Consider the following 24,985-nt stretch of genomic DNA (forward strand, 5'->3'; position numbering starts at 1 on the left):
CTGGGAACTTCCATATGCCACAGGTGCAGCCATAAAAATAAAATAAAAAGTCAAAGGGTTTGCTGGAAACCTTTCTCATTTTGCTTTTGAAAATTACCAGTATATGATATCTCTATCATGACAATTATATTTCATACCATACAATGAAAATCTTTGTATGGTATAAAATCCCCATCTTTGTATGGCCTTCATGAGGGATGAGTATTATAATGTGCTTACAATATACCAAGAATTCCATTAATGATTAGTAAGATCAATATTAAGAATCTCAAAGGGGAGTCTGTCCCTCTTTCCTCCAAAGGATTCTGGGGGACTGACATTTTAGCTTTTTGGAAGGTGATGGTCAAAAGAGTTTAGCAAATGGACTTTTGAACATGTAAATGTCTAATCTCCAGATTCTGGATCAGAAGTGAAATCAGATCATTTGTATTTTTACACCCAAGTGAAGTGTACTGTAATTCGGGGCGCTAAGAAGAGAGAAAGCAACCAAGCCGATGCAAAACAAAGAAAAAATATTTTATTGTAACTTAAAATTCATTCCTAGACAATGGATAATGCACACACTGGACGACATTAGTAAACACAGTGAAGACGCACCTGGACAATTACCAACATTGATGGACAGGGGATGTCCTTAAGAGTTAAGAAAACACTACTGGATTTCCAGAGCATGATACTGGCAAAAAGGGAAACTTTGACACAAAAACGCCTAGTTTAATTTCTTTTGAATGTTATTTTACTTACTATCCTTGACAGTGACCAAAGAATGAGGTACAGAAAACTTTTCAGAAGTTTTGGAGCAGAGTATGGAGCAGAAGTTCAAGGCGCTTTGGAGCCCCATTATTGCGTGATTGAGTAGGATTCACTCAGCTATGAAGTTCCCCATACTCCAGGGTTACTGCATAGAAAAGCACTATTTACCTACTTCACTGAGGTGTTGTGGGGATTCGTGTTTATAAAGTGCTTCAGGCGCCTTTGAAGAAAGGCAACATAGAAATATAAAATAACCTTACATATTTCGTAAGAAATGAAAAGACAATTTTGGCACAATGGGAAAAGTGCCTCCTATTTAAAGAACCAAACTTGGCTATTTATAAAAAAAACAAACAAAAAAAAACAACCCTCATCTCAAAGGGTTATTGTGTTTTTTATTTTTTAAGAGGAAAAAATGTTTCTCTATAGCCAATATTATGAGTCGTTCTCAACTCAGGCTGTGCTATCAGATTTGAAGAGTTCATTAAAAATATAGATGCTTAGGGAGTTCCCACTGTGTCACTGCGAGTAAAGGATCCAGCATTGTCTCTGAGGTGGCTCAGGCCACTGCTGAGGGGCAGGTTTGATTCCTGGCCTGGCACAGCAGGCTAAGGAACAGGCGTTGCCGCGGCTGTGGTGTAGGTCGGTCTCTGGCCCAGGAAATTTCATATGCCACAGGTACAGCAACAACAACAATACACACACACACACACACACACACACGCGTGTGCACACACACACGTATATATACAAACATATACATATATATATGCATATATACATATATATGTGTTTGTATATATATATGCTTAGTCAATTCCCTGATAGTCTGGTGATTAGGACTTGGCACTTTGGCACTTTCATAGGTGTGGCCTGGGTTCAATGGCACACTGCAGCCTATATAAGCTTAGACCACAGCCTAGACCTACATAATTAAAAATCTCTACTAGTGGTACTCAAGCAACTACCTTTTTAAAAGGATCTATAGAAGATTCTGGTGCATACCAAAGCTAAAAAAACCATTTCTTTAGAAAAATGTCAATTCATTAAATGTTGATTTTCTTCCTCGATGAGGGTATCAATTTATTGCCTTTTTCCCTTTCCATGTTGCACACGGACTCAGAGCATAACACACATGCACGCGCGCGCGCGCACACACGCGCACACACACACACACACACTTTTTAGTTCTGCCCTTGAATTAAAACTTGATGGTGGTAAAATCTGATAGTAGGAAAGAAACGCTTCACTGAGAAACATGCAAGGACTTGCAATTCATTCCCACTGTGCCTGAAGCAAATGGCTGTTTCCCATTTGCCAGAATGGAATGGTTTAAATATGCATTTCCAATTTGGAAACAGGTAAAATCAGCACTTCTTGGGAAACATCAGCTAAGTCGATGCTAGGAAACAAAAGTGAGCAAGGTTACAGCAGCCAACCATGAAAAAAAGCTACAGGGACTCCTCCTCCATTTGGACACTGCCTGCATCTCAGGCAACACCTTGGGAATTGAAAGGATGTATGCGTAGCAGGTACCAAACATGTGGGTGCTTCATCAAGGGAAACACAATCATGAAAACTGGTGACTGTCATTATAATATTATTTTTTAAAAATGATTGGTTTGTGGAACTCCTTTGGGGCACAGAGGGTTAAGAATCCAGAGTTGTCACTGCAGCAGCTTGGGTCACTGCTGTGGTGTAGGTTTGATCCCTGGTCTAAGGAACTTCCATGTGCCACAGGCATAGCCAAAAAAAAAAAAAAAAAAAAAAAAATCCGTTGGTTCCACTGCAACCCTTAATGCTATTTTAGCAACCACTTTCATTTCCTGACTGGCTCAAAGTCTTCTATTTACTAACTAGCCTAACAGAGAGAAGAGAATGATTTAGTCCCCAGCAGCCTTCACACAGGTTTAAAAGAGAAAAGTGTTGGAGTTGCCGCTGTGGTGCATCGGATTAAGAATCTGACAGCGGTGGCTCGGGTAGCTTTGAGGCACTGGTTTGATCCTCAACGCAGTGCAGTGGGTTAAGGATCTGGAATTGCTGCGCCCACAGCTCAGATTCAGTCCCTGGCCCAGGAACTTCTATCTGCTGTGGGTGCAGCCATAATATTAAAAAGATTAAAATAAAAAAAAGAGTCCCCTCTGGCTACCCTAAATGGAACTAAATGGAGCCTGCAGAGAAATTACACTTCTTTACACAGAGAAAGACTTCTGAGGCTGGCCAAAATTTTCACAATGTCAAGAACTCATGAATAATAATAGCAAAACAGAATAGTCCCACTTTTTGGAAAAAGAGAAAAAAATAATACAGGAGATAGAGGCTACATATACAGTACATAGAAAATAGGATATATAAAAAGAAAAGTTCATTCAAATCAGCCACAGTGAAATTTTGCTATGAAAAAACAGTCTTGAGTGCCTTCCAATATTCCTCTAAACATTAGAGGAATTAGAGGCAACTTTGTACAAAAAGGTTGTGGGAGCGGGCTTGGGGAGTTGCTTCTTGCATGTATCACAGGAAGGCAAGGCTGCCAGCAGCAAAATAAGACCTCCCAGCAGGACGCAGAAGCCACTAAAATAAAATGCAATGTCATAGGTCTGGGTCCAGTCATAAAACCAACCTGAAAAAAGAGGAAGAAAACAGTGAATTTGATTGACATAGTATGAGTGTAAATACTCTAATTTTGTCAATTTATATGCAGTTCAGATTAGGATATATGTCACCCAATCTGCTCCCAGAGTGGCCCACTGGGAATTAGAAGAGGAGAATGTCTCAGACCAGACATTCTGGTCCAATGTTAGACCAGAATAAGCAGGCATTTGGGGTTTCTCCTCAGTGAGGAGTGAACACAAATTCTTGAGCAAGTATACTGGCTTTTCCAACTCCATCAAAGCGATTTTGAATGAATCATGGCCATAAGACACCCCTTGAAGATTTATTTTGTATAAATCTGGCTGTCATTACAGTCTGAATTTCTATACCCAGAGATGTTAAAAAGAAGAATAGCAAAACGGGTTGACTTTAGGAGTTCCCGTCGTGACACAGTGGTTAACGAATCCAACTAGGAACCATGAGGTAGTGGGTTCAAACCCTGGCCTTGCTCAGTGGGTTAAGGATCCAGCGTTGCCGTGAGCTGTGGTGTAAGTCACAGACACAGCTCGCATCCCGCGTTGCTGTGGCTGTGGCGCAGTCCGGCAGCTACAGCTCTGATTAGACCCCTAGCCTGGGAACCTCCATATGCTGCAGGTGCAGCTCTAGAAAAGGTAAAAAGACAAAAAAAAAAAAAAAAAAAGGTTGACTTTAAGATAAACATCTTACCAACAATTGGTGGTCCAAGGCTATTTCCAAGTCCAGCAAAGAACATTAATATCCCATAGGCGTGAGCTAATTTTTCAATTCCCACAGTCTTCGTGGTCACATACGGAAAGATGGACCAATTACCAGTAAGAAACCCTAGGATCCCAGAAAGTAATGCCAATGTGACGTAACTTTTGGCAAATGGAATTGCACACAAGGCTAGGCTCATGATTATTAAGGTAGCTACGTAAAGATATAAGGTATTAATCCACTTGAAGTCAGCCAGTATTCCTAAAAGGAGTTTACCAACTGCTGTCATGATGCCGATAATGGAAATAAGAGGCATCAGAAACTCTTCTTCTTTCACATTTGAACTTCTTGCTACATCTTCCATGAGTAATGAAGGCGGAAACCCTCCAATGTCGAAAAGAAAGATGGCAATGAAGAGGGCTGAAAATACTTTGTTTTTAAAAAGAGCCACAGTTTCTCCACAGTAGTTTTTATATAGCTGCCATTTCCTCTTGGCAAGCTGTTTGCAAAAATATGTCCGTTCTGCTACTTTCTTTTTGTACGTTTCAGTTTCTTTTGTTTGTGCTGCTGTTGTTGGGTTTTGATGAAGGAGACTGTCTGATTTCCAGTCACCATTGGCTAAAGTGCTCTTACATGTTTCCTCACCACTGTAGCTCTTTTCAAGAATGTTTATGTTTTCTTCCAGGTTCTTTTCTTTTTCATTATAAATTGAGTATCTATCTGGTATATTTTCCAGAGCTGTTTTTTCAGGCAAAGGGCAATCAGAGGACTGGAGGGGTCTCATCAGACTGCCACAGGCTAGTATGTTTAAAGCTAAAGCACCCACAATCAGCAGGCATCCATCCAGTCCATATAAATCAATCAGCAGCCTCTGCAGAGCAGCATATATAAAAAGTCCAACACTTGAACCTAGAAAGAAAATGGGAACTGTTTAATCTCTTATAATTTGGGGCTCTTGGGACAAGCATTATTAGTCTTACAATTTGATTTCCTTTTTACACTGATATTCATGTGTGCCTTCATATTAAAATCACTACAGTGGAGTTCTCATTGTGGCTCAGTGGTAACGAGCCTAACTAGTATCCATGAGGATGCAGGTTTGATCCCTGGCCTTGCTCAGTGGGTTAAGGATCTGGCATTGCCGTGAGCTGTGGTGTAGGTAGAAGACGCAGCTTGGATCTGGTGTTTCTATGGCTGTGGTGTAGGCTGGTGGCTGCACCTCTGAATTGACCCCTAGCCTGGGAACCTCCATATGCCTCAGGTGTAGCCTTAAAGAGATTTAAAAAAAAAAAAGTCTAAATAGGTCAGTCATACTTTTTAAATGGTCCATATCAAAATGCCTCAGAACCCCAACAGGATGCCAAGCTTATGGGTAAAACCCAGCAAAAATTCTTACAAAATAACAAATGAGGACACATGTTCAATCCCTGGCCTCGCTCAGTGGGTTAAGGATCTGGCATTGCCATGAGCTGTGGAATAGGTTGCAGACTTGGCTGGGATCCTGAGTTGCTATGGCTGTGGTATAGGACAGCAGATGAAGCTCTGATTCAACCCCTAGCCTGGGAACCTCCATATGCCACAAGTGTGGCCCTAAAAGCAAAACAAACCAAAAAAATTCCATAAGTTGAAAACTTAACCCCAAGCATGATGGCATTGGGGGCGCGGCCTTTGGGTGATTACATCATAGGGCAGAGCCCTCCTGAATGGAACTAGTGCCCTTAGAAGAGACCCCAGGGAGCTTCCTCCCTTTCTGCCCCGTGAGGACAAAGGGAGAAGACGGCAGTCTGTAACCTAGAAGAGGGCTCTCACCAGAACCCAACCGTGCTGACCTTGACATCCTGACCTCAGACGTCCAGCCTCCAGAACTATGAGAAATAAACTTCTGTTGCCTAAGCCACTCAGTCTATGGTACTTTACAGCAGGTTGAATAATGTAAGACAGTGGATTCATGCTTCTTCCTAATTTTGCCTTAGCTAGCTTCCTTTGTGTTGCAACTAAAAACTTCCTAATTCCACCAAATCTTGACTGTCTCAGTCAAATCTTTTTTGTTCAATGGTCCATGCCCCAGGCCCCTATGCCCTCCTTTTTAGACTAAGTGAAAGCCAGAGAAGCTCTTTCAGTGTTCAATTTCCCACATCTTCCTCACAAATGAATCTGGGTGTTAAGGGAAACCTAGGTCCTGATTATAATGGTTATTACTTTTAGGGCCCTCGTGATGTGCTGTTTACCCATATGGTCCTTTAATATTTCCAAAAACCCAATGGGATGGGTACCATTATTATCCTCTTATTACAGTTCAGAAGACTGAGGCTTTCACTTAACAGTTAATTTCACAGAACAGTTCAGTAACTTGTCCATCACCAGACAGCTAGGGATTCAGACATAAGATGGGATTCAAAACCAGGGGGTCTGGCTCCAGGGGCTAGGCTTGTCACTATGTTATAGTGCCTCCACAAAATAGGTAGTATAGGAGAGTTCCCGCTGTGATGCAGTGGGTTAAGAACCCAACTGCAGCAGCTCAGGTGGTTGTGGAGGTATTGGTTCGATCCCCAACCAAGCACAGTGGGTTAAAGGATCTACCATTGCTGCTACTCTGACATAGGTCACAGCTGTGGCTTGGATTCAGTCCCTAGCCCAAGAACTTCCATATGCCATGCATGTGGCCATAAAATATATGAATACTGTATATAATATAGTGTGTGTATATATATACACACACACACACACTATATATACTATACTATACATACTACATATAGTATGTGTGCTATATATGCACACTATATTATACTATATACACACTGTAATACTATACTACACATCCACAATACTATATACACACTATATATAGTATAGGCAAGAGCTATTATCTTTTAAGCTGCCAGGCAGGCTCTCACACTCCCTCTCACACTTGAGGGAGATACTGTCAGGCTCTTTAAACTGCTTTCCAGTCTTCATCTTTTGTTTTTCTATTTCTTCTCCCAATTCTTCCTTAGTCATGTCCTCAGACTCAGGCCGTGTTGCCTCCTAGACACATATTTCACCTGGAAATGCTTCCTTAAACCACCCCTTGGGTATACATCCAGCTTGATTTAGTTTGATCTAGAATCACTTTGTTACCCTGTGTTGGCCTCAAAGACAAAACATTAATTTGGATCCTGTGGCCAGAGAGACGATAGAAGGAACTCAACATATGAAAATCTGACCTCCACGGAATAGCCACCCCATTAACAAGCAGCATGTAAACTTCCAACTTCTAGTTAGCTTGGCAATCTTAAGTCCTAAGCAAACTCGTAAAACATTGGCCACAGAAATTCTGATATTTCCTACAGAGCTTTGAAAAAAATCCATCTGAAAAGTAAAACACCACGTTCAAATATCAGGGGACGTCCAGAAGGCTTTTATACTTACGCTGCCCCCCTCCAAGTGATCATCTCTTGATTATTAAAGGAATATCAAGAGTAAACAGTCTGTCATTTGGATATGCACATAGGCTAGTGCGATGTACTCACAAATCGTACTTTAGAAAAACTGTAAATTTCATAATAAATGGAGATGGAGAGGTGTCAGCCAGCTTCAGTCTCCCTGACAGTGGCCTCAAGAGTCCCCATTTTCCTTCCATTTCTTCTATCTTTCTCAGGGATCAGGTACTTTATTTTATTATTACTATTTTTTTTAATGCTGTACCCATGGCATATGGAAGTACCTGGGCCAGGGATTGAATCCAAATGGCAATGCCAGATCCTTTAACCCATTGCACCAGGCCAGAGATTATACCCATGTCTCTGCACTGTAGTCAGATTCTTAACCCACTGCGCCATGGCAGGAACTCCCTCAGGTGCTTTTCTTAAGTGCTTCTCTGCTTTTTTTTTAGCACCAGCATGTTCTCACCACCATGTGTCTCATTTACTGGACCCATAAGCTTTCTTTTCCTGTATTATATTGGACAGCTAATCTCCCTTATTTTTTATTTATGAATCTTAGGGATTTTTTTTCTTTTGGGGGCTGTAACCATAGCATATGGAAGTTCCCAGGCTAGAAACTGAATCAGAGCTGCAGCTGCCAGCCTACACCACAGCCACAGCAACATGGGATCTGAGCTGTGTCTGTGACCTACACCACAGCTCACAGCAGCAGTGGATCCTTAACCCACTGATCGGGGTCAGGGATCAAACCCGCATCCTTATGGATACTAATCAGGTTCTTAACCTGCTAAGCCACAGCAGGAACTCTTTAGGGATTTTTATTTAAGCTTTGCCTATAGTTAGAGTGGAAAATAAAAATTTCCTTCTAGGATTAGAGTTAAAAAAAAATTATTTTCCTGGGTGGTAGCTGGGGAGTGGCTGGTTAAACACATCTGTGCTTGGTAACCTTTATCTTTCATTAGAAGGCTGAATAGTGGCAATGCTATACTTATATTGAAAATGTACCTGTTGAAATCAGGCCAAGTGCAAGGCCACGGCGGCTGTCGAAATACTGGCATGTAATGGTCACTGTTGCAGTGTATAATAAACCACATCCAAGACCTAAACATAAGAAGACAATGCATAAATTAAAACAGACTCTATTACTTCAATGCAAAAAAAAAAAAAGGAGTAATTAAATAACTCAAATAGGACATTCTGTTACTGAATGGCTAAAACTCTTCCAAGATGGATTCCTAGATCCCTCTGATATTGGTTGTACAGTGCAATGGACATATTGGGACAGCTTGTTTTCACTCTATATCCACCCTAAGGTCAGGGTCAAGTCAAATATATAATCCCATTTCTAGAACATGAATGAATAATACAAATTTACATTAAGACGTAATTGGGAGATAGAAAAAAAATGGTTAAATGATATACCAAATAGTAAAACTGAATCAAACCTGCCCATTAAAATCTCTCTTTCACATCCTTACCTTCAGCTGTTCTGCCTCCTATAAGTCCTCTAAACAATTTTATAAAATCCCCTTGTCAACCCAAGTTATTTTGCTAGACTTCTTAGCTTACACATGCCAGTCTGCAAAACAAAGGCCCTCAGGCAGGTCCTCTGGGGCTCTCAGATAACCCCATCATCATAAAATGTATATTTGTAAGTTTTTATCTTTTAGAAATGCAAACTACCTTATTTAGGAGTATAATGTCATGTATTTAGTTTAAATTCTTTGCAAAAAAGAAAAAAAAGAGAGAGAGAAAGAGAGAGAAAGAAAATAGAATAAAGTATTAAAAATGGTTAAATTTAAGTGGTGACCGTATGGTTGCTTAATATACTAGTCTCTGCTTTTCTGGAAATTTGAAAACTTTTTTGGCCATTCCCATGGCATGTGTAAGTCCCCAAGCCAGGGATCAAACCCATGCCACAGCAGGGACCCAAGCCACTGCAATGACAATGCCAAATCCTTAACCTGCTGTGCCACATGGGAACTCCCTGAAATTGTTTTACAATTAAAATAAAAAATAACTTACAACTAAATATCCCTTTCTTGAGACCCCAGGACAATATTTAAGGCTCTCATTTGTTAGCTTAATCTTTTTCTCCCTATTAAGTACCTAATAACCCCAGTTATGTTTTTCATAAAATTTTCCTCTGGCTTCTAATTCATAACACTTTGTCTTTTTTCTGCAACATCATTTGTTCTTGGGAATCACTCTACAAACACAAATGCCATAGTCTAAAAATTAATTTTAACCCACGGTCCATTAGGTGAGTTATGAAGATCATTTTCATTACTTTCAATTGTTACCTGGACTATGATTAGAAAGAATACATGAGTTTAACAAACACACTGCATAAACATTTTAGGAAATTGGTGCTTAAAACCACTAGGACTCATCTGTGTTTGCATAAAAAGTCTTCTTAACAAAATGAGATAGATTAAAATAATTACACTTTAAACAAACCTTTTAAAATGTGCCACCCTTTTGTATGATTGAAGGGAAGAGACACTATCATATTAACTGAACCATGAATTGGACTTATTCACACATTTACCACTATTATATATAGGATACTACAACGAAATAAGACCTGTTCCTGAATGAGCAATTTTATAAAGCCAAAAAAATGTCACCTTTAACTAAAACTACATTTCAGAAAGCCTTTGGAGAGGGACTGGATTGACTTTTATGTAATTTGTCTGTCAAGGCTCTTTCAAATATTAGGCATCAGAGACAAGAGAAAAAAGATATTTCTGATTACTAAAGGCCAATGCCAGAAAAGTTTAAAACAGTAACTTTTAAACATTTTATATTGAATGAAAAAGAAAGAAGATTTTTAAAAAATTATTTCAAGGCCATGGGTTTCAAATAAGATCATTTCACTTTTTTTTTTCTTTTAATGTAGCGGAAATTTTAAATGCTTTTTCTCTAAACTTTTCAAAAAGCAGAAGGTGACATGACACTTTCCCACATCGGTATTAGGATGACTTTGAACCATCAGTTATTAAAGAGACAGTCCTCAGGTCTTTCATGAAGTCCCTAAAATCAAAATTATTTTTATAGCTATACTGAAATGTTCTCTAGTTTTTGTTTGTTTTCTTCCACTGTGTTCACATCTATGCTATTGGTACAAAAGAAATGGTGAGTAAATCTGCAAAGACTTAGAACAAATCAAGGTATTGATATCCAACTTTGTAGCTTATGTTTCAACACCACTCAGAGTAAAAACAAATACATTTTAAAAACATCAACAACAACAACAAAACCCTTCATGTGAATTACAATTGTTGCAAGAAAAAGCACTTGGGTAATTGTTTTAGCACCCGCCAGCTAACATAGCTACTTTTTCCATGTAACACTAAGTATTTGAAAGAATGTCTGAGGAACTGTGGTTACCCAGCCTTGAGTGTTGGGTAGACATTTTCTTGAAAACAAACCAAAAAGGCAAATAACTGATAATAACTGTTACCAATGATAAAATTCAAGCCTTTCAGCAAAAAAATCAGAATTTTTGGAAACTTGTATCCATATAATGACTTGACTGCTTCCCAACCAACACATAAGATTTTCTGAAGAGCCTATTGGTGATACTAATAACCAAAGCAATTTTTCAGCTGTCCTTTAATTAAAATGTGTCAACATTTTAAAGCTCTTGCATAGCTCAGAGAACCAATATTTTTCACATAACCACTTCATGATGTTACAAAATCAGACTTGAATGCACATCGATTCCAAGTACAGAATAAACAAATTGATTTAATGTTATAGAGCACAAGTATACTGATGTGATTTTCAGGTTCCAGATTGCAATTAACCCTTAGAAAACTATCATGTATCAAGTTTTGGGATAGTATCAAAGAAGAGAATCTTCAGTTACCTGAAAAGACTGTTAAAAACTCTTCCATTTTCCAACTACATCTTTGTGTGAGACTAGATTTCCTTCATACATATCAACCAAAAATACATATTGCAACAGACTGAGTACAGAACAGACATGAGAACCCATATATATTCTATGAAGCCAGACATTAAAGAGATTTGCAAAAATATAAAAGTTTCTAAAAAAAAAATTTTTTTTTTGATGGCCACACCCAATGCATGGGAAGAACTACCATTCTCCTCACTAAATTTTGTTTTGTTTTGAAAGACAGATTTGTTTTCCATAAGTACGTTTTCCATAAGTATGTACTGGGTTTGTTATTACTATCTTTCACTAAATTACTAAACACATGTTTTCAAATTTCTCAGCTTCTAATATAGTGAATTTTAACAGAATAAGTATAAATAAGTATAATCCACATATTTAAAAGTTCCTTGGGGTCTTAAATAAAAGAGGGTTCCAAGAATATATATAAAGTTTGGAAACTACTACCTTAAAACTTTCCGTGGTCTCTATCATTTTTGATCAGACTCCTCTCAGTGAAAAAAATTTTAGCATCAACCTCTAGTATAAGAATAATAATTTGTAAACTACTTATACTACTAACAACTCCAAGCATAAGCAATAGTAAAATATAATTGCTTTCCTTGAAGTTCCCATGGTGATGCAGTGGCTTAAGAATCTGACTGCAGTAGCTCAGTTCCCTACAGAGGTGGGGGTTCAACCCCAAGCCTGGCAAAGTGGGTTAAAGGATATGGCATTGCCACAGCTGCAGTGTAGGTTGCAGCTGTGGCTCAGATTCAACCCCTGGCCAGGGAACTTCCCGTGCATTGGGCGTGGCCATAAAAAATTTTTTTTAAAAAAAACTGTCTTCCTATACTTAAATAAATGAAACTAAACATATTTACCTGTTCTAACATTTTCCCCCATACCTTACATTTCATTTCACAAACCTCTAGGTGAGACCATAGAGATCTCTTTATTCTCATCTCCTCCCATCAGACCAGACATCCCACTCTTTATCACATCTACCGCCTAAATTATCATCGCCCCCACCTCTCTGTGAACTGCCACTGCCTCGATTCACCTCCTCATCTTTTCTCATCACTGTCTCAGTCTCCAGTACTTTTCGCACCAATCTATCCTCTTCCTGACTTTCACACAGTTATTACATCACTCTCCTGCAATAACATCCATGTAAACCCTTTATCACTGGGCCTCTGCTGCAAGCCATGCTTTGACATATTAGCAAGTCCCCTCAGGACGTGCATTCTTTAAACAAAGAGCCATAAAAAGACCTGTTCTGGGAGTTCCCGTTGTGGCTCAGCGGAAATGAATCCGACTAGGAACCATGAGGATGCAGGTTTGACCCCTGGCCTTGCTCAGTGGGTTAAGGGTCCCAAGTTGCTGTGAGCTGTGGCATAGGTCACAGATGTGGCTCAGATCCCGCGTTGCTGTGGATGTGGTAGAGGCCGGCAGCTACAGCTCTGTTTCAATCCCTAGCCTGGGAACCTCCATTCTACAGGTGCAACCCTAAAAGGACAAAAACTTTTTAAAAAGACCCCTGTTCTATTACCCATTGTATCTTAACCTCTGAGTATTTGAGCTCCTGGAATGTCTTTCTCCCACCACCCTCACCACTTTTTCAACCCGTGCCCACCTCATCACATCCCACCTGCCCTTCAAGACGCAGCTCAAGCACCAATTCTTGCAGGAAGCCTTCCTCAGAACCCCTCTCCCCAACATACATGCTATATACTATGTCTGCACTGAATGTTGCTTTTTTTTTATGATTGCACTTATTTCACAGTGTTACAAGTTACATATTTACACATCTCTTCCCCTAACTAGACAATGAGCCAGCTGTGGGCAGGCTATGTGTGCCTTATGCATCTGAGTACCCCAGTTCAAGGTCTGGGCCTGGTACAGAGTGTTAAAGTAATTCTACCTTTCCCCATAAATCCCACTTAAGTTGCCCAATTTTAAGTCACACTGGCTAATTTCAACCATTGCTATCTATTCTTTTTTGTTTGTTCTCTTTTTTGGGCATACGCACGGCATATGGAAGTTCCCAGGGACTGAATCCAAGACAGAGCTGTAACCTACACTCCAGGCTGCAGCAACATCAGATCCTTAACTCCATTGCTATCTATTCTTAATTTGGCTGTTACTCTTGCATTTTTCTCTTCCTCTATATGTCATATTTTCTCTTTCACATAACACAAACAATGTATATGCTTATATGTGTGTAAACATATGTATTTTAAAAAATAATATCTTTATGTCTGCTTTCCAATTAAATGATGCTGATTTTTTTAACTTAGCCCAGAAATTCAATCTTAGCTGAAAAATATATTAAAGTTTTTTTCACAACAATTCATGCAATAGAATAGCATCATTACAAATACAGAATTAGAATTCTTTGGTTTGAAAAAAAGATATAACTAATTTACAACTTGTGGAGTTCCCATTGTGGCACAGCAGAAACAAATCTGACTAGTAACCATGAGGTTGCGAGGTTTGATCCCTGGCCTCACTGAGTGTGTTAAAGATCCAGCGTTGCCATGAGCTGTGGTGCAGGGTGCAGATGAGGCTCAGATCCTGCATTGCTGGGGCAGTGGCATAGGCCAGCAGCTGTAGCTCAGATTCAACCCCTAGTCTGGGAACCTCCATGCTGTGGGTGTGGCCCTAAGAAGCAAAAAAAACAAAAAACAAAAAAACTTAAAACTTGTATGCATTATATGATGATGCTTTGGGCAAATCTCACTAAACTGCCTTATTTCCTCATTTTTTTCTCAATCCTTATCTGTAACTAAAAATACCGAAATCAGTTAAGCTGATGAGAGATATTAAAAAAAAAAAAACTGATGTAAAACACTCTAATATTATAAAATGCATCAATTTCAGAATACATGAAGCAAGTATCTCTAAGGAATCTGTATATAGATAAAGTCACACAAAATGGAATTTTGATTTATTTTAGGGGGACAAGCAATAAAACACTGGCAATCATGTACATATTTTGAAAATTGTTATTATTTTAAAATATTCTTTCATTATATATATATTCTTGTGTGTAACTAAGCAGATACCTATCAAGCCCCCACATTTATATATGAAATTTTCTCCCTGCCTTACTATGATTATTATTCTTTATCACCACATCCATAGCATATGGAAATTCCCAGGTGGGAGACTATATCCAAGCCACAGCTGTGACCTACACTACAGCTGCAGCAATACCAGATCCTTTAACCAACTGCACTGGGCTGAGGAGCAAACCTGCACCTTGACAGCGACCCAACTCACTGCAGTCAGATTCTTAACCCACTGCACCACAGCAGGAACTCCCCTGCAGTACTATTTCTCTGAACGGGAACTATTTAGTAATAGTGCATTCTAATACAGCAGTCCTAAAAAGTGACGAGGGTAAAGTCACAGAACCTAGACTCTATGTGTAAAATGGGGGTTAGGGGTAACACCCAGGACCTTCTTGGTTTGGTTACCAGAAGTCTTATAGCCTAGAAAACCCCTTAGTACTGGACAAACCAGGACAGCTGGTCGCTGTGTATGGGGACCTGCTTCTTGATCATTTGGGAGAATTCTCCGTCTCTCTGTTCTGAAATAAGTATTTGAGCACCTCTGAGAATAGCTGAGCCAGGATGATTTATCACCTTGACCAAAGGTTATAGGCAATTGCATATGGTACTCTAGAAATAATCTACTGCTAGAAATGAAATTGTGAGAAGGTAACTTTGGATGATGACAAAGATAAATAAGTGTAGGATATACACATGAAGTTACTGTTCATGTTTCTAGGCTAAAACATCTGCAAAGGAAAAGTTTGAAAGTTTAAGCAACTGGCTAGCTTTTTGACTGACATGGCTTTACAGAAGCACTAATTCTACATGCTTAGCATGAGTATACCCTGAATATGACATCAACTGGTCAAGAGCACAGGCTTGGAATCAGGTAGACAATGGATTCAAATCCCAATGCTACTACCTACTGGCCATGTGACTTTTGGTTTCCTGAAGATCATCTTATCTCAAGATAGTTGTAAAGTTTAAGAGACATAAAAAGTGTAAAAGACTTTATTATCTGTGCTTAGAATATAACAAAGTATAAAAAAAAAGCTGCTGAAGTGATATTTTTTCACTTTTCACCTGAGTATTAAGGCATTATATAGCTAGAGCCTCAAACTAATTAGAAAATCATAGTTCTTACATCTGAACATCTATGAAAGACAAAAGACAATCTTGAACAGCATAACCATTAACAACAAACAAAAAAAGGACTTATAAAACTCTAACTGCTAAACCGAATATCCAGAATACCCAGAAAAGGATCTTTACCTAACTGGCCTTTACTAGATTAGGAGAATTGGATTGTCCATGAATGTGGGTTATGCCACCTGCATAGTCCATCAAGCTCAATGGACTATGCAGGTATTACCAAGAAAATGAAGGAAGGAAATTGATTTTTTCCCAAGTCAAGGAAGGACTATTAAAAGACTATTAAAGAAAACAGTAATCAAGAGTTTCCACTGTGGCACGGGGGGTTAAGAATCTGACTGCAGTGGCTTGGGTCACTGCGGAGGCTTGGGTTTGAGCCTTAGCCTGGCACAGTGGGTTAAGGATCCAGCATGGATGCAGCTGCTGCATAGGTCACCACTCAGCTCAGATTCAATCCCTGGCCTGGGAACTTCCATATGCCACACAGGATGGGTGAAAAAGAAAAAAGAAAAGAGTAATCAGGTAGCGAAACAACAATATGATCTGAAATTGATTTTGAGTTGTGGTTTTCAGAGAAGCAAAAAAAAAAAATAATTGGGAAGAAGCTTGAGCAATTCATTAAGGACCTATTTCCTGCACCCCCTCTCCCTGAACCTCCCCCTCTCCCACCACACTTTTCTTTTGCCTGATTTAGTAAAGTTATTGAGAAAATAGGAGCCTGAATGACCAGGTTTGGCAGAATGACAGACAATCACTCGAAAACTAGTAAGCTGTCATTTTTTGTTTTAGCTACAAAAACCAAACAAGATGACATCGTATTTCCAAAATGATATTTTTAAAAAAGAGTAACAGAGAATTATTCCAATTAATACACTTAAGTATTCTTTTTGATGTTTTATATTATAAACATATTATATAGCTTTCACTTATTTTACATGTTACTTAACCTGTTATAAAAATATTTCTGATTCAATAGAGCTTCTGGGAGTTTCCATCGTGGCTCGTGGTTAATGAATCCGACTAGGAACCATGAGGTTGCAGGTTCAATCCCTGGCCGTGCTCAGCGGGTTAAGGATTCGGCGTTGCCATGAGCTGTGGTGTAGGTTGCAGACGCAGCTGGGATCCCACGTTGCTGTGGCTCTAGAGTAGGCTGGCAGCTATAGCTCCAATTAGACCCCTAGCCTGGGAACCTCCATATGCTGCAGGAGCGGCCCTAGAAAAGGCGAAAAGACCAAAAAAAAAAAAAAAAAAAAAAAATTGAGCTTCTGAAGTTGCAAAAATACTGCTGCTGTGGTCCTGAACCAAGAGGTCAGAAAGGAATTTAGGGGAAGGCCTAATATGTATTAAACACTTGTGTGCCTCGCTATAGACATTATCTCATGAATAGTCACAATATTTCTGTGAAGTCATATTAGTCTCATTTCCTAAGAAATACAAATGGAAGCTCAGAGAGGTGGGAGAATTTTCCAAGGTCACAAAACTGATAATGATGGTTATGCTAGCTAATGTTTGTTGCATTAACTCATTAATTCACAAAACCCTATAAGGTGGATACCATTATTATGCTCAGTTTAAAAAATGAGAAAACAGGAGTTCTCATTGTGACTCAGTGAGTTAAGAACCTGACTAGTAACCATGAGGATGTGGGGGTTGATCCCTGGCCTCACTCAGTGGGTTAAGGATCCGGCATTGCCATGAGCTGTGGTATAGGCACAGGCACCGCCTGAATCTAGTGTTGCTGTGACTGTGGCGTAGCGCTGACAGCTGCAGCTCTGATTCGGCCTGGGAACTTCCACATGCTGTGAGTGTAGCCATAAAAAAGACCAAAAAAAAAGGAGAGAGAGAGAACAGTACATAAGTAACTTGTCTGCAGTCCTTGGCTGGCAAGTGGGTAAAATAAGATTAACCCACACGGTCGAACCCCGGAGCCTGCCTGTGCTTGTTCCTGATGCCATGCTGTTTATCTTAAGGGGCCATCTTATTCATTTGAGAGAAATGAAAATGCTTGGAATTCTGCACAGAGTTGGTGCTCAATATATGTTATCATTAGACTGAATCTTTCTTGATTTTTTTCCTAAGGAACTCATGATACAGATGGGAGAATGAGCTTAGACTGTGTAACAATTTCCTGTCACTTCCTTTTCAACTGGATAGCCTGCTTCAATTGGTAACAGAATGGGAGTGTCATTGTTCATTATTATCCTATTCATCTACCCCACAAATATTCCATGAGCCCTAGACTCTAAGCCTATTGATGAAACAAAACCACAAAGAAGTCAGCCATGATAACATGTGTTAATAATCTCCCAGCAAGGAATAGCTCGCTGGGGCCCAACAATGACCACAGTGAACAATTTTTAATTATTGAAATAAAAACTTATATTTTTATATATTTTTTTCTTTTTACAGCTGGTGGCATATGCAAGTTCCTGGGCTAGGGGTCAGATCAGAGCTGCATCTGCTGGCCTACACCACAGCCATGGCAACACAGGATCTGAGCTGCATCTGTGACCTACACTGCAGCTTGCAGCAACACCAGATCCTTAACCCACTGAGTGAGTCCAAGGGTCGAACCCACATTCTTATGGACACTGTGTAAGGTTCTTAACCTGCTGAATCACAACAGGAACTCCAAAACTTGACTTTTCAAAAAATTATTTAAAATTACTGTAAATTTTAAATTTATCATCGAAGTTAAAATTAAACTGATTTTTATTAGTGAAATCCAGTGCAACTCTCTTTTACTTTTATTTTGCTTGACTTCACTTAATCCTCACAAGACCTCAATGAGGCAGGTTCCTCAGTCTGCCTTTACAGAAAAGGGGACAGTGATTCATGGAGATTGAGGGGCGTGCTTAGGATCAAAGGATCCCTAGTGCCCATGCACTCTCCATGAGCTGACAATTCCCTCCAAAGTCATGGGGATTCAGAACCTGTTGCCAAATCAGAGTCATCTACAGTCTTCAGATGTGAGCCTTGTGTTTTTGACCCAAAGTGAAGGAGAAGCCATGATTCCAGAAGGAAAGACCTGGCAACAAATGCTGTGACAAACATACAGATAATAATGCCCTGAATCTTTCCCCAAGGAGAGCCACAGTCACTTATTTAGGTATCACACATTAGGGACAGTGTGTGATACCCTAAAAAGTGACAGCCTTTTAAGAATTATGGGACACAAGAAATGAACTGACATTTTTTTTTTTTTTAAGGCCACACCTGCAGCATATTGACGTTCCTGGGCTAGGGGTTGAAACAGAGCTGTATTTGCAGCCTACACCACGACTGTTGCAACACCAGATCCTTAACTCAGTTGAGCAAGGCCAGGGATCGAACCTGCATCCTCACAGACACTACATCAGGTTCTTAACCCACTGAGCCACAACAGGAACTCCTGAACTGGCAGTGTTAACTAGGGGCCTGAAACATTTACATGACTTCCCCTTAGAGGAGGGTCTCATAGTGGGTCCATGGAGTCCAGGGACCCATCCTACAGTCATTTTCCCACTTCCTGATATTTAACTGGAGCACATGCATGCGGCAGTTTGTACAACCTTCTTTCTACATTGTTCTTTGTCCAGTGGAATAAAAGTTACCATAGTGGGGAGAGCCCAGTGGAAGCCCTATAAGCCCAACACCACGTGCAGCAGTCGGAAGAGTAAATCAAGACCAATGTCAAATCCTATCTAATTAATTGAAGATCATCATTCATGGTGAAGGGAGGACAGAGTTAGCTATTGAAAGGTTCCAACATCAGCCAAATCAAAGTCAGTTTCACAGCTTGGTCTCCATTGCTATAGAAATTTTCAAATTTAGTTATGGGAATAAATTAATTTTGTCTTTTTCTTTCTATATACCTTTAGATATGCTTCCAACACAATGTATATAAAATCTTAGACAATGTATATACAATCTTAGACAATGTACACTGATTTTTTTTCTTTTTAAAAATTCATTTTTACCTATGGGTAATGCAAATACTATGCTATCACTCACTTGTCAATTTTTAAGTCAGTGACAACTTTGGATATGTAACCATATGAGGGAGCAGAACCCCAGGAAATTTTAAATGCTTAGTCCAAAGTTCTGGAGAAAATGCCCTAATCATACCACTGACATAATGATTCAGTTTTGCTATATAAAAAGGAGTTTGTCCTAAAAGGAATAATTCAATGTTCTTGCACAAATATCAACATATTTATTTCCATGATTTTAGACGAGAATGTAAGATGACTATTCCTTGAATACTTTCAAATTTTACACCAGAGATGAACACATTTGCATGTACAGGTTTAAACTGTATTAAGCTTTATAGAGAATGGGTAATATAAAATATCAAACATAAAACCTGTTCTCAAAGAACTCACAAGTGACCTGCTTATTTAGACTATGATTTGAGTAGTATTAGAGTATGTAGTTAAATTCAAAATAAACTTAAAGAGTTCTAAAAATAATTACAAACATGTAAAAGAGGTCAGGATCTGGTGTCAGACTGAATGGACGCAACTCCAAGCCTCCTAGCTATGTGGCTTTGGTAGGTAGTATCACTTTGCTGAGCCTCACTTTCCCTCTCTGTAAAATGGGTTCATGTGAAGACTGACTGTGATCATAAAAAGCAGAGTTTAATAAGAGTTCCTGCTGTGGTGCAGTGGGTTAATGATGAGGCTTGTCTCTGGTGCTGCCCAGCCCAGTGGGTTAAGGATTCTGCATTGCCGCAGCACTGGCATATGTCACAGATGCAGCTTAGATTCAATCCCTGGCCTGGGGAACTTCCAAATGCCACAGGTGTGGCTGAAAGAAAAAAAAAAAAAGCAGACCTAGCACACAGTACATACTTGAATATTAGTAGCTATTATTTTAATTATTTATTATTGGGGAACAAGTCCCTTGTGAAAAAGAGGAATATTGGTAGTCAACAAAATCAAGTTCTTTCAGACATTAAGAAGAAATTTTGAAAGCCAGAATCTTTTAAAAATTCCCTACCAACAGCCCCTAGGAATATTGAGTTCACAATAATGGGACACTGAATAATTAACATTGACTATAATGAGTTCAATACCTCATAAAAGCATCCCCCCCTCAAATTGTCAGTGTTCTCAGGCCCTGATTCCTCTATTTTTTTCTCTCCTGTAATCAAGATCATCAACATCCCTACCACTCATTCAGTTTTCTTTGCTCATGCTTTTTCTTTCAAAGAAAAAAAAAAATTGGGAGTTCCTGTCGTGTGCAGTGGAAATGAATCTGACAAGGAACCATGAGGTTGCAGGTTTGATCCCTGGCCTCGCTCAGTAGGTTAAGGATCTGGCTTTGCCGTGAGCTGTGCTGTAGGTCACAGACACAGCTCAGATCTGGTGTTGCTGTGGCTGTGGTGTAGGCCAGGGGCAACAGCTCCAATTAGACCCCTAGTCTGGGAACCTCCATATACCATGGGTGCGGCCCTCAAAAAAAGACAAAAAAAATTCCACCCCGCCCCTACCTCGTTGGGGGTTGGCTAGTGAGCACGCGGGGGTGGGGTCTGTGAGGTGCAGAGTTGGCGGCTCTGGCACCTGTTCGTCGCCCCTGAGCACCAACCTTCCACCGCGCCAGTCCTCACTTATCTTTCAGGTACCAGTGCAAAAGTGACTCCTGCTTTGGGGCTGTAGCAATGTTTTATCTTTAAAAAAAACATTGTTGGCATAGGCATGAGGTTTAGGTGAAGGGCTTTTAGGGTTTAGGTAAAGAACACAAAGGAGTTCTCTTGTGGCACGGTGGGTTAAGGATCTGGCGTTGTCACTGCAGCGGCTTGGGTCCCTGCTATGGCACGGGTTCCTTCCCTGGCCCAGAAACTTCCACGTGCTATGGGCAAAGCCAAAAAAAAAAAAAAAAAAAAATCAGTTGGGTATTTGTTGAATGTTTCTGGGTTCTCTGCCCTGGTCCATTGATCTCCATGCCTTCTTGTCTGCCAACACCACAGTCTTCACCAAAGTAGCTTTACAGCAAGCCACAATATGGGGTGGAAGATTCCTCCCACTTTATTCTGTTTTTCATTTTGGCAGACCCTCAGCATAAGAAGTTCCGCAGCCAGAGATCAGATCCAAGCCAAAGTTACCACCTATGCCACACCTGTGGCAACCCACAGCTTAACCAACCATGCCAGGCCAGGGATTGAACCTACGTCCCAGAGTAGCAGAGACACTGCCAATCCCATTGTGCCACAGCAGGAACTCCTTATTTTTATTATTATTATTTATTATTAAGGTATTATGTGTATACAATATAATTAGCCCATTTTATGTGTTCAGTTCAATGATTTTTAAAGTAAGTTCAGTTACACTTACTAAATTTTAGTAAATAACACTGAGCTTAATCCATTTAGTTGAAGCTGGATCTATTGCAGGCTGTTGTAGAACATTTTGATAGCTCCAAGGATCCCTCTTGTCCATATACACTCTGTTCCCCTCCACCAGCCCCTGACAACCACTAATCTGTTTTCTTTCTCTATTGATTGGCCTATTCCATACATTTCATATAAATAAAATCTCACACCATGTGAAAAAAAAAAGACAAAAAAAATAAAATAAATAAATAAATATTATTACTGTTTTAATTAAAGTTTATTGGAGTATAGTTGATTTACAATGCTGTGCTAGTTTCAGGTGTATAGCAAAGTGATTCAGTTATATATGTAGTGTGTGTGTGTAAATGTCTGCATACACACACACACACACACACACACACATTTTTCAGATTCTTTTCCCTTAAAGGGTTCCCTGTGCTATATAGCAGGTCCTTGATGGTTGCTTATTTTATTTTAGTGTGTATCTGTTAATCCCAACCTCCTCATTTACCTCCCTCCACCCCAACATTTCCCCTTTGGTAACCATAGTTTGATTTTGAGATCTGTGAGTCTGTTTCTGTTTTGTAAATAAGTTCATTTGAATCATTTCGGTTTTTTGTGCTTTTTTTTTTTTTAATGATCTCATACGGTATTTGACTTTCTCTGTCTGACTTACTTCATTTAGGATGATAATCTCTAGATCCATCCATGTTGTGGCAAATGGTATTATTTCATTCTTTTTTATGGCTGAATAATAGTAATTATTATTATGTGCTTTAAAATCTACTTGTTACCTCTGCTATGACTTTGTGATTGGGGCCCTGAGCACAGATGCTGTGAAAGCAGGATGTTTAGAGCACCAACAAACAATTCAACAGAGCTCTGCTCAACAGCCCAATAGGAAAGGGACCACTTCCTAAATTAGTGACAAGTGACAGGTGTCATGGACATCTAAGTTTCATGCCCTCCCTTTTCTTTTTCTGTGCTAGAGAGACAAGTGCTGAAATGAAAAGCCTCGCTGTGCCTTGCAAGAAGACATAATGTACATCATATGACACATTTATCCTTTGAAATATTTTGATTCACTGGGCAGACATTTCACTAAAGCAACAGTTTTTGGTGAAATGATTGCTGGAAGTGAATTATCCTTGAACATTTTCACTCCTTATAGTAAGTGAACAATAAATGTCACACTGGTAAATGATATTTGACTCTCAAAGCTTAGAAAAGTTACAGTGACCAGGTTTCTTACCTACAACAATGCCGTAGGAAAAAAACAGAAAGTAGATATTGGGGGCAAAACTGCTCAACATGAGGCCTCCTGCTACCATGAAGCCACTGAAGATTGTCACGGCTCTTGCTCCAAAAGATGAGACACATAGGCTGCAGACAGGACCTAAAATCATACATGAAAACTTCACTTATTTAACAATAACCTCCTCTCTACAATGCAAATTACTCATCCCATCATAAGTTTAAAGTGATTCTTTCCATTATAAAATAACAATGATAGGGAGTTCCCATTGCAGCTCAGCTGAGTTAAGAACCCAACTAATATCTATGAGGATGTGGGTTTGATCCCTGGCCTTGCTCAGTGGGTTAAGGATCCAACATTGCCATGAGCTGTGGTATAGGTCACAGAGGCAGCTCAGATCCTGTGTTGCTGTGGCTGTGGCATAGGCTGGCATTTATGGCTCCAATTCAACTCCTAGCCTGGGAACTTCCATATGTCGTGGGTGTGGCCCTAAGAAAAAAAAAACAAAAAGAAATTGGGGTTCTGGAGTCAGACTTTATTCAATTTGGCAGGGAGCGTTACAGCAGCAGTCTCTCCCAAGTAGCACTGAAGAAATAGGAACCCAGCAATCTGATTCTGGAACCCGTCCTCTTAACCCTCACACTCTTCTGAGGACTTCCTTCTCCCATATGTGCCATACATCGCTTCTACTCAGAGCTCTAATCCAGTACCAGGCCAGTCACAGAATGGATGATAAGCATAACCTTGATAATGCACTACATGCAATCAAGAGCAACCCTATAGCGGGATGAAGTGAGGGAGAGGTGATTGCTCCCTTCCTAAAGAATATTCCGGCAGGTGCGGCCAGTGCCTGCACCCCACCCACCCAGGCCTGAATGTCAGTATCACTGTTCTGCATCCCACATGTAACCTGGAACTGTGGGGAGGAAGTACACTGTTGACTGATAAGCAAAAGAGACCATTATCTGGACAAGTTCTACCCATGGGATTTAAGGGGTAGTGAAATTCTTTCATGGGAGGAAAATGAAGCTCAGAGAAGTTGTCCAAGACCATGGTAGAAAACAGAGCCCAACATTTGAAAGCAAAGAGAGGCATTCCCATTATGGCTCAGCTGGTTAAGAACCAGACACAGTGTCTGTGAGGATGCGGGTTCGATCCCTGGCCTGATTCGAGCCCTAACCCAGGAACTTTCATATGCCACAGGTGTGGCTATAAAAAGGGAAAAAAAAAAAAAAAAAAAGGAAGAAAGCAGAGAGAAATATCTTGAGTTGACCACAATCTTTCAAGGTACAAATTATTATAAGCGGTATACGGAAATGGTCACACAGCAGAACTAGTCACAGTAGCCAGCCAAGATATTCTTCAGATGTAAAAGGCATAAGTAGATTCTGGCATATTCATACAATGGACTACCTTTGGCCATTATAATGAAGGACTTACAGCTACACAGGGCCCTGTGGGTATATCTCACAAATGTATGTGGAGTGAAAGACACAACACAGAAAAGCATGCTGTGTAGTTCCAATCATAAAATGTACAGGAATTCCCGCTGTGGTGCACAGGGACCAGTGGCATCTTGGGAGCACTGGGATACAGGTTCAATTCCTGGCCCAGCACAGTGGATTAAGGATTCAGGGTTGCTGTAGCTGTGGCACAGGTCACTGCTATGGCTCAGATTCAATCCCTGGCCCAGGAACTTCCATATGCCATGGACGTGGCCATAAAAAAAAAAAAAAAAAAAAAGGACAAAAACAGGCAAAATTAATCTACAGTCAGAAGGGGCAAGGAGCTATTAACTAG

The 24,985-nt window shown here is 39.9% G+C and overlaps 1 protein-coding gene across 3 annotated transcripts in view; it reads right to left on the bottom strand.

Annotated features, from left to right (window-relative positions):
* SLC16A9 (solute carrier family 16 member 9) overlaps positions 496-24,985 on the bottom strand; it is an 82,477-nt gene continuing 57,987 nt past the window's right edge. Inside the window, exons 3-6 of one of the 3 annotated variants that reach the window (XM_001926829.4) lie at positions 23,183-23,326; positions 8,511-8,606; positions 4,072-4,989; positions 496-3,373 (exon numbers count right to left, since the gene is read on the bottom strand). In XM_001926829.4, coding sequence (XP_001926864.1) covers positions 3,186-3,373; positions 4,072-4,989; positions 8,511-8,606; positions 23,183-23,326 — 1,346 coding nt within the window. In that variant the 3' untranslated portion in view covers positions 496-3,185. The remainder of the gene's footprint in view (positions 3,374-4,071; positions 4,990-8,510; positions 8,607-23,182; positions 23,327-24,985) is intronic. The other 2 variants (XM_021072688.1, XM_005671011.3) reach the window with 2 other exon arrangements.

This window comes from Sus scrofa, chromosome 14 (assembly GCF_000003025.6).
Source record: "Sus scrofa isolate TJ Tabasco breed Duroc chromosome 14, Sscrofa11.1, whole genome shotgun sequence".
In the NCBI taxonomy this organism is placed as follows: Eukaryota; Metazoa; Chordata; class Mammalia; order Artiodactyla; family Suidae; genus Sus; species Sus scrofa.